At 43.8% G+C, this 18,326-nt stretch overlaps 1 protein-coding gene across 1 annotated transcript; it reads right to left on the bottom strand.

Moving 5' to 3' along the window:
• Positions 1-9,937: 9,937 nt before the first annotated feature.
• Positions 9,938-18,320, bottom strand: SFRP2 (secreted frizzled-related protein 2). Its single transcript, XM_010840722.1, has 3 exons — positions 17,764-18,320; positions 15,301-15,381; positions 9,938-11,118 (listed from the first exon to the last, which is right to left on the bottom strand). The coding sequence occupies exons 1-3, from the start codon at positions 18,260-18,262 to the stop codon at positions 10,814-10,816; spliced, it is 885 nt and encodes a 294-aa protein (XP_010839024.1). The 5' UTR covers positions 18,263-18,320; the 3' UTR covers positions 9,938-10,813.
• Positions 18,321-18,326: the final 6 nt, after the last annotated feature.

Below are 18,326 nucleotides of genomic sequence, written 5' to 3'. Positions count from 1 at the left end.
CAGTCTGTATGTGTCCCCTGTTTTGAGGTGGGTCTCTTGTAGACAACATATATAGGGGTCTTGTTTTTGTATCCATTCAGCCAGTCTTTGTCTTTTCGTTGGGGCATTCAACCCATTTACATTTAAGGTAATTATTGATAAGTATGATCCCGTTGCCATTTACTTTATAATTTTGGGTTTGAGTTTATACACTCTTTTTGTGTCTCCTGTCTAGAGAAGATCCTTTAGCATTTGTTGGAGAGCTGGTTTGGTGGTGCTGAATTCTCTCAGCTTTTGCTTGTCTGTAAAGCTTTTGATTTCTCCTTCATATTTGAATGAGATCCTTGCTGGGTACAGTAATCTGGGCTGTAGGTCATTTTCTTTCATCACTTTAAGTATGTCCTGCCATTCCCTCCTGGCCTCAAGAGTTTCTGTTGAAAGATCAGCTGCTATCCTTATGGGAATCCCCTTGTGTGTTATTTGTTGTTTTTCCCTTTCTGCTTTTAATATTTATTCTTTATGTTTGATCTTTGTTAATTTGATTAATATGTGTCTTGGGGTGTTTTGCCTTGGGTTTATCCTGTTTGGGACTCTCTGGATTTATTGGACTTGGGTGATTATTTCCTTCCCCATTTTAGGGAAGTTTTCAACTATTATCTCCTCAAGTATTTTCTCATGGTCTTTCTTTTTGTCTTCTTCTGGGACTCCTATGATTCGAATGTTGGAATGTTTAACATTGTCCCAGAGGTCTCTGACATTGTCCTCATTTCTTTTAATTCGTTTTTCTTTTTTCCTCTCTGATTCATTTATTTCTACCATTCTATCTTCTACCTCACTAATCCTATCTTTTGCCTCCGTTATTCTACTATTTGTTGCCTCCAGAGTGTTTTTAATTTCATTTATTGCATTATTCATTATATATTGACTTTTTTTTATTTCTTCTAGGTCCTTGTTAAGCCTTTCTTGCATCTTCTCAATCCTTGCCTCTAGGCTATTTATCTGTGAGTCCATTTTGTTTTCAAGATTTTGGATCATTTTCACAATCATTATTCAGAATTCTTTATCAGGTAGATTCCCTATCTCTTCCTCTTTTGTTTGGTTTGGTGGGCATTTATCCTGTTCTTTTACCTGCTGGGTATTCCTCTGTCTCTTCATCTTGTTTATGTTGCTGTGTTTGGGGTGGTCTTTCTGTATTCTGGCAGTTTGTGGAGTTCTCTTTATTGTGGAGTTTCCTCACTGTGGGTCGGGTTGGATGGGTGGCTTGTCACGGTTTCTTGCTTAGGGAAGCTTGTGTCGGTGTTCTGGTGGGTGGAGCTGGATTTCTTCTCTCTGGAGTGCAATGAAGTGTCCAGTAATGAGTTATGAGATGTCACTGGGTTTGGAGTGACTTTGGGCAGCCTGTATATTGAAGCTCAGGGCTGTGTTCCTGTGTTGCTGGAGAATTTGCATGGTATGTCTTGCTCTGGAACTTGTTGTCCCTTGGGTGGTGCTTGGTTTCAGTGTAGGTATGGAGGTGTTTGATGAGCTCCTGTCGATTAATGTTCCCTGGAGTCAGGAGTTCTCTGGTGTTCTCAGGATTTGGACTTAAGCCTCCTGCTTCTGGTTTTCAGTCTTATTTTTACAGTAGCCTCAAGACTTCTCCATCTATACAGCAATATTGATAAAACATCTAGGTTAAAGATGAAAAGTTTCTCCACAGTGAGGGACACCCAGAGAGATTGACAGAGTTACATGGAGAAGAGAAGAGGGAGGAGGGAGTTAGAGGTGACCCGAATGAGATGAGGTGGAATCAAAAGAGGAGACAGCAAGCTAGCCTGTAATCACTTCCTTATGTGTGCTCCACAGTCTGGACCGCTCAGAGATGTTCATGGAGTTATACAGAGAAGAGAAGAGGGAGGAAGGAGACAGAGGTGGCCAGGAGGATAAAGGGGGGAATCAAAAGGAGAGAGACAGATCCAGCCAGTAATCAGTTCCCTAATTGTTCTCCACCCTCTGGAACACACAAAGAGATTCACAGAGTTGGGTAGAGAAGAGAAGAAGGAGGGAGGAGATTGAGTCGACCTGGTGGAGACAAAGGAGAGTCCAAAGGGGAAGAGAGCAGTCAAGCCAGTAATCTTGTTCCCAAGTAAAAATGGGTACTGAAGATTGGGTTCTTAAAGGTACAAAATTGATAACAAATACCAAAAAGCAAAGATTAAAAATCTAGAGTAGAGGTTAGGTTTTCAAAAATAGAATATTAAAGAAAAAAGAAAAAACAAAGTCACAAAAATTATAAAATATATTTATATGAAGTTTGCCTTAAAAAATAGGGTCTCTCTCTCTCTCTTTTTTTTTTTTTGCAAAGTAATAGTATGTTATAAAAATGAAAATTAAAGGAGTAATAGAGGACTTAAAAATTAAAAAAAATAAAGAATGATAGTAAAAATATATCTAGGACTTTCTCTGGTATTGTTGTGGGCAGTGTGGGGTCAGTTCATTTTTGGAGAGTTCCTTGATCCAGCTTATATTTCTCAAGATCTATAGGCCCCTTCCTATGTAGTCGGTACTAACTACAGGGTTTTAATCTATTGCACCTGTCACTTCCAAGAAGGTTCCCTCTGTTTTAGCTTCTTCTGTCTGCTGGTCTCTTCAGTGTCTGATTTCCGCCCTGACACAAGGGGGCGGTGGTGGACATTTTTTTAGGCTAACTTGGAGAAGGAAATGGCGTGCCACACCAGTACTCTTGCCTGGAAAAGCCCATGGACGGAGGAGCCTGGTGGGCTGCAGTCCATGGGGTTGCCAAGAGTCGGACACGACTGAGCGACTTCACTTTCACTTTTCACTTTTCACTTTTATGCAATGGAGAAGGAAATGGCAACCCACTCCAGTGTTCTTGCCTGGAGAATCCCAGGGATGGGGGAGCCTGGTGGGCTGCCATCTATGGGGTCATGCAGAGTTGGACAGGACTGAAGTGACTTAGCAGCAGCAGCAGTTCAGTTGTGCTGTGGGGAGGGAGGGTCACTGCAAACAACACTGGTGTGCGCTTGCAGTGTCTCGGCCACACTGGGTTTGCCCTTGCTCACGGCGTGTGTGCTTTCCCTGTTTTACACTGTTTAGGTTCCAGGTTGCTCTGCCGGGAACTGTCTGAGGCCGTCCCTGGGTTGTGTGCACTTCCCAGGTCTAAGCCGCTCAGGTTCAGGTACTCGGGTAGTCCTCAGAGGCTCAGACTCGGTTGGGCCTGTGTTTTGTGCCCTTCCCAGGTCCGAGCAGCTCAGGTCATCAGGTGTTTGGCGAGTGCAGTTGCTGTGACTTATCGCCTCCCGTCCCTGCAGCTCAGTTTTCTGGGTGTACAACTGGCGCACCTTCTCAGGCGGATGTTGACCGTCCAGAATCCCAAGAAGTCTTGGTTAGCAACGAAGCCTGCTTGCAGTTTGATAGATAATGCCTCTCTGGGGCCGCAATTGCCCCCTTCTGGCTCTGGCTGCCCTCACCTGCCTGTCTCCAGTGGGGGATGGGCCGGTCTGCAGCCGGCTAGCTCTGCTCAGTCCTTTGTTCTGTGAGCAGGCCTGGCAGTGTCTTAGTTTAGGGCTTTTCGCCGGGGTAGTTATCCCAGGGTCTGGTTTGCTATCTCAAGTTAGTTCCCTCAGATTGCCCTCGGGGCATTCATGCCCAGTCCTTACTGTAATCAATGCAGCCTGCACCTCCCTGCCCAGCCTCCGCTTGCTAGTGGCGGATGCAGGCGTCTGAGCTGCTTCTCCACTGGGGGAGTTACTGTTGGGCACATAATCTGTGGGTTTTCATTATTTATTTATTTTTCCTCCCGGTTATGTTGCCCTCTGTGGTTCCAAGCCTCGCCACAGACTCAGCAGTGAGAGTGTTTCCTGGTATTTGTAAACTTCTCTCTTTTTAAAGACTCCCTTCCTGGGATGGAGCTCAGTCCCTACCTCTTTTGTCTTTTTGTCTTTTATATTTTTTCCTATCTCCTTAAGAAGACAATGGGCTGCTTTTCTGGGTGCCTGATGTCCTCTGCCGGCATTCAGAAGTTGTTTTGTGGAATTTACTCAGCGTTCAAATGTTCTTTTGGTGAATTTGTGGGGGAGAAAGTGATCTGGATCCCCGTCCTATTCCTCCACCATCTTAGGACTGCCTCTCTAACAGGGTCTTTTGAATAGCAAAAGTTTTACATTTTGAAGAGGTTCCATTTATGTTTTTCCTTTTATGGACTGTGCATTGGGTATCAAATTTAAGAACTCTTTGCCAAATCCTAGGTCTTTACATAATAAATGTTCTATTTATTCAAAAACTTCAGTGGTTTTACATTTAAGTTCATGATCCACTTTGAGTTAGTTTTTGTATTCCATGGGAGGTTTAGATTCTTTCTGTTTTGCCTATGGAATATTCTGTTTCTCCAGCAGCATTTACTGAAAAGGCCATTCCTACTCCATTGAGCTGGTTTTACATCTTTGTAAAAAAAAACTAGCTGGGTTCATTTATGGGTTCTGTGTTCCATTCTATCAATCTATATGTTGGTCCCCCTGACCAGTACCATACTGTGTTGATTACTGAAGCTCTATAGTAAGTCTTGAGGCTTCCCTGGTAGCTCAGCTGGTAAAGAATCTGCCTGCAATGCAGGAGACCCTGGTTCAATTCCTGGGTTGGGAAGAGCCCCTGTAGAAGGGATAGGCTATGCACTCCAGTATTCTTGGGATTTCCTGGTGTCTCAGGTGATAAAGAATCTGCCTGCAATGCAGGCGACCTGGGTTCCATCCCTGGGTTGGGAAGATCCCCTGGAGGAGGGCATGGCAGCCCACTCCAGTATTTTTGCCTGGAGAATCCCCATGGACAGAGGAGCCTGGCAGGCCACAGTCCATGGGATTGCAAATTGTCAGACACAACTGACCAACTAAGCACAGCACAGCATAGTAAGCCTTAATGATAGGAATAATGATTTTTCTTGCTTTATTCTTTTTCATAATCATTCTGGATACTCTACAGTCTTTGCCTTTCCATACCAATTTTAGAATAATGTCCAAAAATCTTGCTGAGAACTTGATAGAAATTGTATTAAATTAAACATATAGATCAGTTTGAAGAGAGCTGACATCTTCACCATGATGAATCATTCAATTAATGAACATGGTATGTCTCTCCAATTATTTAGGTCTTTTTTGATGTCATTCATCAGCATTTTGTAATTTTCAGCATACAGAATATTTATACCTAAATATTTTATTTTCTTTGGAGCAGTTGTAAATGGTATTGTGATTTTGTTTTGATTTCTGCTTGTTTGCTCTTAGTATATATAATACGGTTGATTTTGTATGTCAGTCTTATATTCCAGGGCTTCCCAGGTAGTACAGTGGTAAAGAATCTGCCTGTTAATGCAGGAGATGCAAGAGACACAGGTTCAATCCCCTGGAGAAGGAAATGGCAACCCACTCCAATATTCTTGCCTGGAAGATTCCATGGACAGAGGAGCCTTGTGGGCTACAGTCCAGGGGGTCACAAAGAGTCGGACATGACTGATCATGGGTGCATGCATGTGAGCGCATGCACACACACACACACACACACACATGTATCCTAGCTCCTATCCATTCTTAGTTTGCCAGTAGATTTTACCATGAATAGGTGTTGAGTTTTGTCAAATGCTTTTTTTTTGGCATCAGGTGACATGACTATATGATTTTTTCTTTCACCTGTTAATATGGTAGATTACATTGATTGATTTTTGAATATTGAAACAGTCTTGCATAACTTAGATAAACCAGTGTGGTTGTAACATGTTATTCTTTTCACACATTGCTGGATTTGATTTGCTAATATTTTGTAGAGGATTTTTGTGTCTAAATTCATGGGAGATATTGGTTGATAGTTTCCTTTGTCCTTTATTTGGTTTTGGTATTTAGGGCAATATTAGCCTCATAAAATGAGTTGAGAAACACCCTCTCCTCTTCTATTTCCTGGAAGAGATTGTGCAAAACTGGTGTCAGTTATTCTTTAAATGTTTGGTAAAATTCTCTAGTGACACTTCCTGGCTCTAGAGATTTTGATTCTTAGTGTTATTTCAATGTGAATTTATCTGTGCCCATAAGAACAAGTGAAAGGTCTGGAGAGTTTGGGGTCTCAGTTCACATTACATTCACATGTGGGTGTGTCACACTGGACTGTGATCACATGAGAGAAACCATTGTGTGCTGGTCATTGTTGGGACCTCCGCACTGACGACAGCACCTGGTACACAGTAGGTGTTCAAGTGAGCTTGCGGAATAACTGAGTCGACTCGGTACTCTGTTGCAGACTGGAAGCCTGATGCTGTTAGAGGGCGGCATGGAGGCACCTGAATTCTTTGTGCGAGGTGGAAAAATCTTTTGGGAAGAGTGGAAGAGTACCTAGTACTTATGGTTCCACTTATCCCTCTTTGCTTAAACTACTTCTGATCAGGCAGTGGTTGGCTCTACCACCTGGAGCAACCCAGTGTGCTCCAGAATTTGAGGAGCATGGGGAGCTGGTGAGACAGAGGGGTGTGTTGGGGTAAGAGTAGTTGCTGCAGGCTGCTGCAGACTGATGCTCCTTCCTAATCAGGGTGCCTCTCACACAGAAACAAGCTCTGAGAATCACACTTTAAAACAGAGGATACACAGGAAATGAGAATGGATTGAGCTTAAACATAATTTATAGAGTAATAATTCTTGATTGCCCATAAGTAGTGTCAGGCTTGCAGAAACTACTGACTTTTTAGGTGTCTCTGAATTTCAAAAGCTACACCAAGGTACTTGCCACTAGGACTGTAGTTTCTAGTCCGCTAAGTGGTTTGTTTTAGACTAGAAGATTTTCTGTCAGAGCTACATTTCTGTGTGGTGCACAAGAAAGCACATGCACGCATGAGAGGGTGCACCAGTTTTTAGGTGAATTTCTACTGGGGAGCCAGTTAGTGGTGCTAAGTTCTCATGCCTTGCTCATTTCATAGCATAACAGACTATCTGGGTTGTTAAATTAGTGACGATTATAACTACATTCTGGGACATCTTGTGACAGTTAAACTCTTTGATTTGTTCTTCTAACACTATATTAATTGCTATCTGTATCAATAAGAGCTTTTTTTTTTTTAGCAGCTTTTTATCTGCATTATTTTCTGGACAATTGTGAACAGCTTCAAAAATATTTTATTATGTTGAAGGCTATTTATTTCTGAGCCAAATGTGAATTCATTTGTTTGTAATTTGAGACTATGGGGCATTTATTGATTATAAAGGCAATGGGCCTTATGCTAGGCTTATTTGTAGTGTCTGGAAATCACCATCAGCATGGTAATTGTGCAGTGTTGATTGGCCAACATGTCAAACTGATGATAAACACTTTCTCCTTTATGCCATCGCTGGGCTTGTCTATACTCTCTTTTAACACAGCATGTTGGGATGATTTGTCTGCTTGTCTCTCTCTCTCACTGGATTCAGAGTTCCTTTGGAGAATGAACCATTTCTCTTTCTAGAGCGCCGAGCACAATTCCTGACTCTAGACTAGAAGCTAAAGGAGGACAGATCGCTGTGCGTCCACCACCTGGGACAGCACCTGGGCGTGCAGGTGAGCACTCAACACTTGTCGAATGAATGCATCAACGCTGATAGCTGGTGCGCTAGAAAAGTCTTTGCTGAGTTAATAAATTACTTTGTATTTGTACAGTGAGTTTCAGGGGCAGAAATCACATTGTTTCATAACCCAGAGGCAGTGATTGCACCCTAAAATACATATGCCTTGACTTGCTTTCCAAGGTGACCCCTCCCCCATCAAGAATATTGAAAACCAAGTAGTAAGCAAGATTTGAAAGGCAAAAAATCAAATTATCATTTGATAAGAGAATAGAGAATGAAGACTGGAGGGTACTGTTAGATAAAATGGACCTCTTTATCCTTTTTAACCCTATGAATTTCACTGCACATAGATAGGACCTTCGAGCACGTAGGAAATGTTGCCCCACAACTCTTATAAATGTGTTCCTGTAGAACAACTCATTTCTCAAATTATGTAGGAAAGGGAGGAGGAATCACACGTGTGGTAGATATGGAGCTTTTATATCTTTAAACTTTTCTGATCTCCTATGTGGGATATCTTGGCAGCTTATTAACAGGTCATGAATCATCTTAGGAAACACAAAAATCCAATGTCTTCTGATTCCTTGCTTTTTTCCAGAATAATGGATGAACATTCATGTTTTCACCTGTCTACAAAAGAAATCTGATAGTTGAAAAACTAAGGAAGAATACAACAGTCATGATTATTTCAAAAAGAAATGAGCCATACCTATATTTGAATCATCATGCAAAAGAAAACAATGAAACAAAATGAAAGATGAACCAAAAATCTATGTGCTCTTCCAAGCATGTCTTGTTGGCTCAGTCTTGACAAAGATGGGAACAAAGGGTGTGGGGGATTGGAAAATTCACAGAAGGGTGTGTAAGGCAGCAGGCAGGCATCGGAGTGCCTACTACCTCCTCACATCATGACCGAAGGAGGCAATGTCTGGCAACAACTAGGTCTATGGAGCCCCAGGGTCCGCATCCTTTAACGTGGGCAGGCAACATCTGTTTTGATTGGACAGGGACCATTCAGATAGGTCAGCATCTTCCAATTGTTTCTTTCCACTATTTTTGGATGTGTTATACTTATTTCCACTTTCTAATTCCTAAAGCGTCTGTCTACTGTTCTTTTGTCTTTTATCTTCTCTCTCTCTCTTGCCTTTTCCAGAATCCCAAGTTTCCGGTTTCAAATGTTTACAATGAGTCGTGGCCTTAATCATGAGTGTCCCTCATTTAGTCCATGGGTGCCTTGTAGGAAGAGGATTGTGTTAGGAGTCTGTAGACTCAGATGAGAAGCCGAGTCAATTGGTAACCCAGAAGAGGAAAGAGATTGCCCAAATTGTGCAGCTCAGCTAGGCAATGGGGCTCTGTTGCCTTTTGGAGCCACCAGAGCTTGAAGTGCTATAGAGAGGTCATGGCTGTATGTGCAGCAAACTTTTTAACTAAATCAACAAAATGCTGTCACGTAAAGGCTTCGCAGGAACACCACTCAAAATTTCGGATTTGTTGAGGACACTGTTGATGTTGTGTATTACCTGTCCTTATATTTCATATAACTTACGTTATAAATGTCATTGTAATTGTGATTATTTCTCTTCTTTTACTCTGTCATGTCAGCTCCATAAGGACAAGGAGCTGATATATGGTTCCCCAGCACTTAGAATGGGGCCAGACATGAAGCAGATGTACAGTGCACATTTGTTGAATAGAGATGTGCCACCCTGCTCCTATAATCCACCCTGGATTGAACAGAAGACAGAATTTGTCATCTGAAAGACCTGAATTTCAGCTCTGAATCAGCCTCATGTTAGCCTTGGTGCCTAATCCCTTTGAGCCTTAGTTTCTTCACGTGTTTACTAGAACTTCTCTGGAGCCTCCTAAAATAAAACAATGAAGCATTTGGATGGATGTATGGATGGAAGCCCTTCTCATTTTCCTGTTCTCTTTTCACCACCCCCTCCCTACCTACTGCCTTTCAATGGGTGCTCTTCAAACCATGGCTCTGTTAGAATTTAAGTGGGGAAAGAATGAACACTGTTGCAATAGTGATTCTTTTTCATTATAAAAATCTGCAGAAATGAAAAGCACAACAGCCAAGCTTGTGAACCTCAGGTTCAGGCTTGTGTTGCCACCAGGCTGCCACTGGATGGCTGAAACCAGACCAAAGCAGGCAAACCTCTGCCTCCCTGCAGGGTCTGCAGTAGTAGAATCTGTGTGGGGTGTGAGACACAAGCAGGGGCCAGGGGATGGGTGGTGGAGAGGTGAGGTGCTTTCTGAGTCACACAGGAAATAGACACTTCAAACCGCAGGAGGGCTGGGCCTCGGGAGGAAGGAGGTGATCACTCTCATTCAGCTCCCTTTCCAGTTCCTCCCACTGAGAAGACAAGACAGAAGACAGGGAGTTGGTAAAACAGGATGTAAAGTTTATATACAAGAATATAGTGTTTATCTGAAATATTTACAGTGTTGGTTAAAGCAATATTTTTACAACTTTTTGGGGTCAACTACTATGTATATTACAGGTAAGCTACAATGGTTTAATCTGCAAAATTAAGTAAAAAAGTGTTTTAAACAAAGTTTAAAGTACTCGGGTCAATCATAAAATTGGTCTGTTTTGCCTTTTATTTGAAGAACTCATGCTAAGGTGGTTAATGTGGTTTTTATAAATGGAAGTATTCTACCTGGAAATGCAAAACACAATACATGCTAGTTGTTAAGTTCCCAGCAGGGATGTTAAATGACAAATGACTTGTTACACAATTCAGGTGCTGAGTATCAGGCTGCAGCCGAGAGAGGTGCTGAGATAACAGCCAGCTTTATCTCAACCGGGTTTTGGACCCACAACAGAAAAGGGAAAGTTCGGGCCATACAGAAAAGTGAAGCTGTTTGCATGTTAAGGCAACCTCAGTGGAAACGGACCCAAACCAAACCACCAAAAAAATCAAGCCAGAGTCACAGTTGCACCTACGTGAAATAGTTCTTAACTGACCTTTTTAAAAACTTCATAAAAATCCTTGTGATTTTATTAGTTGGAATATTTCTACAAGACTTCGGTGGATTTTTCCTTTATGTGAAGACACCTATCTGTTCCTGAGGCCTCCTGGGGCCTTATAACTCAGGAAATGCTGGGGGTGCAAACGTGCAAAAGGCAGGGGAAGCCGCTCCAGGCCGGAGCCGGAGCCGAGGGACTGTGCTTGGGAAACCACGCTGAGGTCCCAGAGCAGCGGGGGCGGGTCGGCGGGGCCCTGGGAGGGGTCCGCAGCGAGGCTGGCCTGGGACTAGCACTGCAGCTTGCGGAAGCTGCGGGAGATGCGCTTGAACTCTCGCTGCCCCTTCTGCCACCGCTTCACCGAGGTGATGACCAGCTCCCCACCCAGCTTCTGCCCCATGACCAGGTAGGGCGCGTTGATGTCGTTCATCTCCTCACACGTGCACTGCAGGCTGTCTTTGAGCCACAGCACCGACTTCTTCAGGTCCTTCTCGGACACTCCGTTCAGCTTGTAAATGGTCTTGCTCTTGGTCTCCAGGATGATTTTCGTGTCTCTATTGATGTAGGTGATCTCCTTCACTTTTATCTTCAGTGCTGCGAACACAAAAGGAGGCAGGATCACTCCAGTGATAAGGAGGGCATAAATCCCCCCCGCGTGTCCTAGACTCGCCTGGGAGAGGGAAGAGGAGCCCCTTGAGGTTGACGGGGGCCGCAGGCAGGGGGTTGGGAGCTGAGGGCAGCAGGTGGCTCCATTTCTAAAGCCTCAAAGCATTGATCGAGCACTTTGTTTCAAACCAGCCATCCTTTAAAAACTCCCCTTGTGGACTCAATTGATTTTCCCTCCTTGCCCTGTGTTCCTGTGTTTGTACCGAGGCTGCATGTGGAGTGTGCTCTCCTCGACAAATGACTTCCCCTATTGGAAAATTCACCATGAAAAGAAATGCCTGACTTAGGTGAAACACGATCCTTCTGTGGTTGTAAACTTTAAACTCAATTTATGACGTCGGAGAGGTTTTTGGACAAACCTGTAAGAAAATTATATCACACAATCATTGTTTTCTAAAGAACAGACTACAGGGAAGGAGAATTGATCTTACAGCTGCATTTGATTTGGTAAAGTAACTTGGAGAAAAAATATCCAAGACTCTTTTTAAGAGCACAACATGTTTAGCTGTAAAAGTGTTTTTCTGAAGACCTCATCCTCATATGCTATCATTTGCCTGTCCAAGGCTAAGGCATTTACAGATCATATATGCACTGCTTCCAAGATGGATATGTAGACTCATTAGAATGCTAAGACCTAAGGTAAGTGGTTTACTATAAAAGACACATTTTATAGTCATGAACAGTATGCTTTGGGAAAGAAAACCCTACAAACATACATGCTGGAATTAAATTTCAAGACTCCATGAAGTCAGGGAAGGGATAGAATTTTAAGGTTTACAGGATCATCTAGCTAAACTCTCTTGTTGGTACACCAAGAATCTGAAATCCAGAGAAATTCAGTGATTTACAAGAGGTCACCCAATTATGCTGTGCCCTAGCTGAGCCTAATTCTCAGAACTTGAGTCCCCAAACCACTGGGATCTCAGCCACAGTATCAAATCTCTTGTCCTGGCTGGTGCATTCACATGCTCAACTATAATGTGTTAACGATTGTTTCATAGAGATTATATGCAGGTGTGACTTCCTGACTCTGATGGAGTTTAGTGCATTGTTTAAGTTAGTAATAGAGGAAGAGGTTTTTTGGTGAGAAATCGCTGCTCTGGAGATTTCTTTCTTTCTCTGTCAGAGGAATTAGACTAAGTTGGCTTTTCCAGCCGAGCAGGAAACGACTGAAGCTCAGCCAGGTAAATCAAGCATGCTGGGACTTGGCCAACCACTGTTTGTCTGAGATGCATCTGGGTCATAATATTGGGTGCTCAGGGTTTTTTGTGAGATGAATCACATGGCAATGTCACATGGTCCTATGGCCTCGGCCTAAGGGCTGGGAGTGGGGAAGGTATATGGTGGGAGAAGTGATTATCATGCTACCTGGGACCCTCATCAATAGCACAGACAGAGCATGTGTGAGAATTTGCCTGGTCAGACTAAACATTCTTGAGCCCAAAACATCAGAAAAATCATCACTTTTAATCAGAGGGAAGACTTATGACTCATCTTTCTCTAGCTATGAAATAACTAACTTTTTAAGAGCTTACCATGGGAAAACTTCAGATGTTTCCTTCCTGGGTTTTCTGCTGGGACCAAATATAGGGAATCAAAGCTCTTAAGTAACTTTTCCTGCCCTGGATGGAAGGTATGAGGGGGTGATGCAGGGTGTGTTGGAGACAGAGGTGATGATATTGGGTTGGCTAAAAAGTTGTTTCCATAATACGTTATAGACAAATCTGAACGAAGTTTTTAGCCAACCCAATACTGTCTGGACCAACAAAAGGTTGCATACAGAGGCAGGCAGTTCTGATCTATTCTTTCTTCACCAGTACTTTCCCTACTGAAATCAGGAGGTCTTCTCCATCTTTCTTGTCCTTCAGAAGTGCAGTGGGGAGATTGTCATGCTTTCATGGATGATTCAAGTTAAATACATCAGATTTCTACCTTGTTCCTTCTACCCTTTCATTACTCCCCCATACTACATAGGTGATGTGGAAAACCACTTATAAACCAGTATAGGACTCACCCCATACAATTTAAGTTTATTATCCCCCTTGGGACAAAATGAACATGAAGAAATAGAAAACAAACTTGTGAGGTATTTGCATGTGTGCTACCATAAGTGTAATGACTTCCAAGTTGTTCCAAGGTAAGAGAAAGATAACATTGGGACAGACAGACAGACAGACAGACACACACACACACATACTTTTTTTCACAGGTCTTGATGCAGCATCTTTAGGAAAGAGATCTTATGTAAGGTAAACCACTAAGCAAGCAGGTAATGCGTGTGTGTGTGTGTGTGTGTGCGCGCGCGCGCACGCATGTGCCTGAGCCCTAATTTCAATTTTTTTGGAGCTTCACTATATCATAGAAGTCAGGAGAGAGATCTGTACTAAAGCTAGTGCAAAGGCTGTAAGCTGCCAGAATAAAATGCCATACATTTTTATATGAACTTTATTTAAATTATATTTTAAAAATTTGCCCTTAAATCCTGAGCATGGAAGCTAAGAACTGTGTTTTGGGTAAGGCTCTGGAGCTTTGGGATTGCTGCTGCCAACATGCCTGGCCATCTCCTACTCTGAGAGTTTTTTGTCTTTGAGTATAGACATCCACCCCCATCCAACCCTATCATCCACTTGTGGCTTTTGCTGAGTGGGAGAAGTAGCTCAAACTGAGTTGCCTCCTTCCTTCCCCTTCCTCAGCTGTGTGAAGCTTCTCCTATAGCTATGGATGTCCTAGGAGTAGCTAAGGTTAAGCACAGGACCCTTCCTGGAAGTGACCTGGGGTTGTAAGGGGCAGTGATTGGTGGTTTCCAGAGTTTCAGGGACCTGGCCAGGTCTGAGACTTCTGGCTGGTAAGTTGTAAGGCGAGGGTGGGATGTCATTCCTCCACACTATGCACTGGAGTGGTTTCTGTCTCCAGGGTTTAGCTGAGTATGTAGAAGTGTTCCTAGAGGTCTGTTAGAGTCTGTTATTATTTGCTAGGACAGAGACCACATCTGTTTACCAGTAAGTTCAACCTTCTGCTTGAACAAATACTTTTAAAGGGCATCAACCCTCAAACGCACCAAGAAATGCCTGCTCTTGGAAGAGGAGGAAAGCATGAATGTCTCAGGAATCTGGGTGAAGTTCTCTGCCACCCCAGCTCTGAATTTAGTGCTGATCTTATGTCTAGCTGGCTCCTTCGATCCCCACAGAGGCTGAAGGACTCAGAGGAGGTGCTGCTGAAGCTCTGAGTGGACAGTCTCCTCTTTCCTCTTAGAGTTCTCCCTTAAGGGAAGTGATTTACACACCATGGAACTTGGGAGTCCCTGAGCACTGTGTCATCACAGCACCTTACATGTATCTTGCCAAAGTAAATTCCTAGCTTTTTGCTTTTCCAATTCAAGGAAACTCTTTCCACCAAATTATTAACTAGTACCTTGGATATACTCACGGACAGTGGAATACGAGAAGCAGAGCATCATGTTTGGCACTGGACTAAATTTCTATTTGGGGCCAACTTAATGTCTTGAATCTGTTTTACTGAGGCTAATATTTACATGTTTCCATCCCTGGGACACGTGTTTAAGTGACTAAAAGAGAACATGGGCCAGGATTATGCTTGCTGGCAAGAAAAAGCCAAAGTGAAGTGAAAAATGTGCCATTTGAAATTCATGATATGAACAATTCTCATTTATTTGATTGTTGCTTAACAGAGCAATGACTCTCACCTAAGAAAAGATATAATTCAATACAAGATAGTTAATGTAGAGAGGAAACTAAGATAACCTGTTAGATGATTAGCTCAAGGAAAGATGAGCTGTGATGCTATTTTACCCAAACTTTATCTAGTAAAGGGCTTCCCTTGTGGCTCAGCTGGTAAAAAATCCTCCTGCAATGCAGGATATCTGGTTTCTATCCCTGGGTTGGGAAGATCCCCTGGAGAAGCGAAAGGCTACCCACTCCAGTATTCTGGCCTAGAGAATTACAGGGACTGTATAGTCCATTGGGTTGCAAAGAGTCAGACACGACTGAGTGACTTTCACTTTTACTTTATCTAGTAATAGTAACATCTTAATGAATTGTTATCTTTAAGCTGTTCTGGAAAATAAAACTTTTGCTGGTGGTGTTTACTTACCAAAATCATTTTTACAAAGTGTTTCCATTATGTCGTTGTCATCTTCGTTTTTAGTTTTGCAGGCTTCACATACCTTTGGAGCTAGAAACGTGAAAAATTAGTAACTTTGCTTGAAAGGAAACAGCAGATGGCATTTGTAAACAACTCACTGGTAGGGGCTTCTTCAGGCAAGAGGAACAATTGTCCTGTAAGACCCCTAACTCTGCCTCATTTATAAAGAGGGACCACTCATGCCTAAGAAAGTGTCCCATGCCTCCCTTTTTTTTTTGACAGGCAAAAATGCCTACATACTGTGTACAGGTATTCCCAGTGGTGGAGTGTGGGGGCACGGCTGCAGGTAACTGAGACAGGCTGTAGCTTTTCGCTCTTCCTCCCACTCCTGGGACAAACATAGTCTCTGAAAAAGTTAGCCCCAAGGCCTCTCTGAGGAGAAAGCACTAAAAGACCCTTGAAGGATTTTGGAAAACTAGCAACCACCAAGGATGGCCAAAAGATCATCTTTCTCAGCTGCAGGCCACCAGTGCAGCCTGGCCTCTGCTGGCTCTTCAGCCAAGCTGCTTCTGGGAGGGGGCGGGGGGATGGAGTCATCTTGAGGGAGTTTCAAGTCTGGGCTGGGCGAGGTGGCTAGTGTGGTAAGGCTGCATCTGAGCTTCCCCTTCGGAAGCACACCTCACTAGCAGCTCCAGCCTGCTCTACCTGGGCCTGCGTCACCTCGTGCTTTCTGCCAAGCCTGTGCTTGAGTTAGGCAGCATTTACTTCACTGTTACCTTCCTCCCTGGTGCAGGTTCTTCTTTCCTCTCTTTGCCTGTTTCAGATGCTTGAAAACAAGCAGACAAAACAACAACAAAGCCCAAACAAACAAAAACCCAAAGCTTTTCCAGAAGCCAAAGTAAGTTGAAGCAAACTGTCTCAGGGGTCTGACCAAACCCAGGAACGTGCACTAGCTCAATTATGAGATAGCCAGCTAACGGCTCTTCTAGAAGAGTCTGATTCCTTGGGAAAAGGGAAAGAAGAAAACATTCATTTTCTCTCACATATAAATGTACTAATACTGTCTTTAAAATTTAGGTGAAAGTTCATTAATATGAAATTGCGTTTTCACAGGAAAGAAAACCTGTATGACTCATTTTGGAAGTTATTTATCAATTTGGAGAAAGTGCAGAGCAGATTTTGAAAAATGCAAACTTTTACTGTGAAAGGGGAAATTTTTTTTTTGAGAAATGTAGTATATAAAGTTGGTGCAGATTGTGAAAAATAAAAACAAAAGCAACATACATAAAACTGCCCTTAACTTCTCTCTCTCAAACAAAATGAAACTTTTCCAATTAGGAGCTCTAAGAATGTATATAAAATGTTACTAACCTGTATTGGTTGGTCTGTGGTATATGTTGGACAAATGTTTGAAATATGCCAAACATTTGCAATAAATTATAAATCTAACCAATAAGATGATTGCAGACTCATGGTGCCTGCCAGGAAAGATTGCTAAGCAACTTTGCATTTTCTTTAACTAACGATGGCTGTAGGAAAACAATTAGAGATTGAAAGGGAGATGCTGCTGGAGCCCTGAAAGGGATTAGGAAGCCCCCTTTCTGTCCCGGGGGACCTAAATCAGCTCAGACACATTGTATATGTTTTCCTTTCAGGAAGAATATCAAGAGCCCATGAGGTTTTCATTGCTTTGATGGTTTCTGCGCAGAAACTCCCCCTCTGTTTTCTAAAAAAACTTGGGAAATTCTCTTTTGCACGATTTTCTCCAGTTAATTAAAACCACTCCTAAGATAAAAGCTGATTAGTGATAGAAAAATGAGTTCTGGAGATTCCCTTTGTGCTTCTTTCTTGGACACCTGGGCACTTACAACCAAAGCTGAATTTTCAGCACACATGAGCCAGTCCTACTTTTTATTTTCAAAGCCTGAATGGCATACAGAGAGTGCCTTAAAAGACTATCTGTTTGCACATTTTGGCGATCGTGGCTGTAGGGAATGTCCCTGCGTCTAGAATCCTGCCCAGTGGTAAAAACGTGCTGCGTGAGATTCAGGCCAGGGTGCTCTGCCCAGCGTGCTCACCCGCCAACTCCTCCACGGAGGGCCACTTCCAACTATCTCAATTGCGGCCCCCGTGGTAGCATCTTTTGAAAGAATGGTGCATGTGTCTACAAAGAAAAGACCTCTTTCAGTTCTACATTTTCTCCGCACCCCCACCCCGCCCGGCGCCTCCCTTTTCAACTGTTCCTATGAAAGAGCAATTGGTATAACAGGGGAAGGGAATGAGAGACTTGGGTGTGTGTATATATATATATTTTTGGTGTGTGTGTAGGGGTGATTATCTCAGTTTTGTCACGCTGACAAATCAGGGCAAGGAGAGCGTCTGCCCCGCCTGGGACTGGCCCCCTGTCAACGCAACGGGATGCGGGGTCTTCGTGGAGCTGGTGGTGGGGGTGTAATAAGGAGGAGGGCCTACCTTCCTCGGTAGCCGGCAGGAGGTGGTCGCTGCTAGCAAGGGGGATGCAAAGGTCGTTGTCCTGGGGGAAGCGGTCGCAGTCGAGCATGTCGGGCCACGGGAAGCCGAAGGCGGACATGACTGGAGCGCAGCGGTCCTTCACCTGCACGCAGAGCGAGTGGCATGGCTGGATGGTTTCGTCCAGGTCGTCGAGGCAGACGGGCGCGAAGAGCGAGCACAGGAACTTCTTGGTGTCCGGGTGGCACTGCTTCATGACCAGCGGGATCCAGGCGCCCGCCTGCTCTAGCACCTCCTTCATGGTCTCGTGGCCCAGCAGGTTGGGCAGCCGCATGTTCTGATATTCTATGCCGTGGCACAGCTGCAGGTTGGCCGGGATGGGCTTGCAGTTGCTGCGTTTGTAGGGGAAGTCGGACTGGCCGAAGAAGAGCCCGCGCGCCGAGCCCAAGCAGCAGTGCGAGGCGAGGACGATCAGCAGCAGGGATCCGGGGCCCTGCAGCATTGTGGGTGCGCGACCCCCCGGGGGCGGAGGGAGCCAAGCCGGTGAAGCGGAGGCGGCGGGGGCC

This window comes from Bison bison, unplaced genomic scaffold, assembly GCF_000754665.1.
Source record: "Bison bison bison isolate TAMUID 2011002044 unplaced genomic scaffold, Bison_UMD1.0 scf7180017864146, whole genome shotgun sequence".
Classification (NCBI taxonomy): Eukaryota; Metazoa; Chordata; class Mammalia; order Artiodactyla; family Bovidae; genus Bison; species Bison bison.
Note: the sequence above shows the minus strand (reverse complement) of the source record. Positions and strands in the feature narration are given on the sequence as shown.

Bases quoted from the DNA above. Each gene is read 5' to 3' on its own strand.
- SFRP2 (XM_010840722.1), bottom strand. From the start codon at position 18,262: ATGCTGCAGGGCCCCGGATCCCTGCTGCTGATCGTCCTCGCCTCGCAC. The intron at 15,382-17,763 runs GTAGGCCCTCCT...TCACGTTTCTAG, and splicing joins CCTGCCGGCTACCGAGGAAG to CTCCAAAGGTATGTGAAGCC. The intron at 11,119-15,300 runs GTAAGTAAACAC...TTGTGTTCGCAG, and splicing joins ACTTTGTAAAAATGATTTTG to CACTGAAGATAAAAGTGAAG.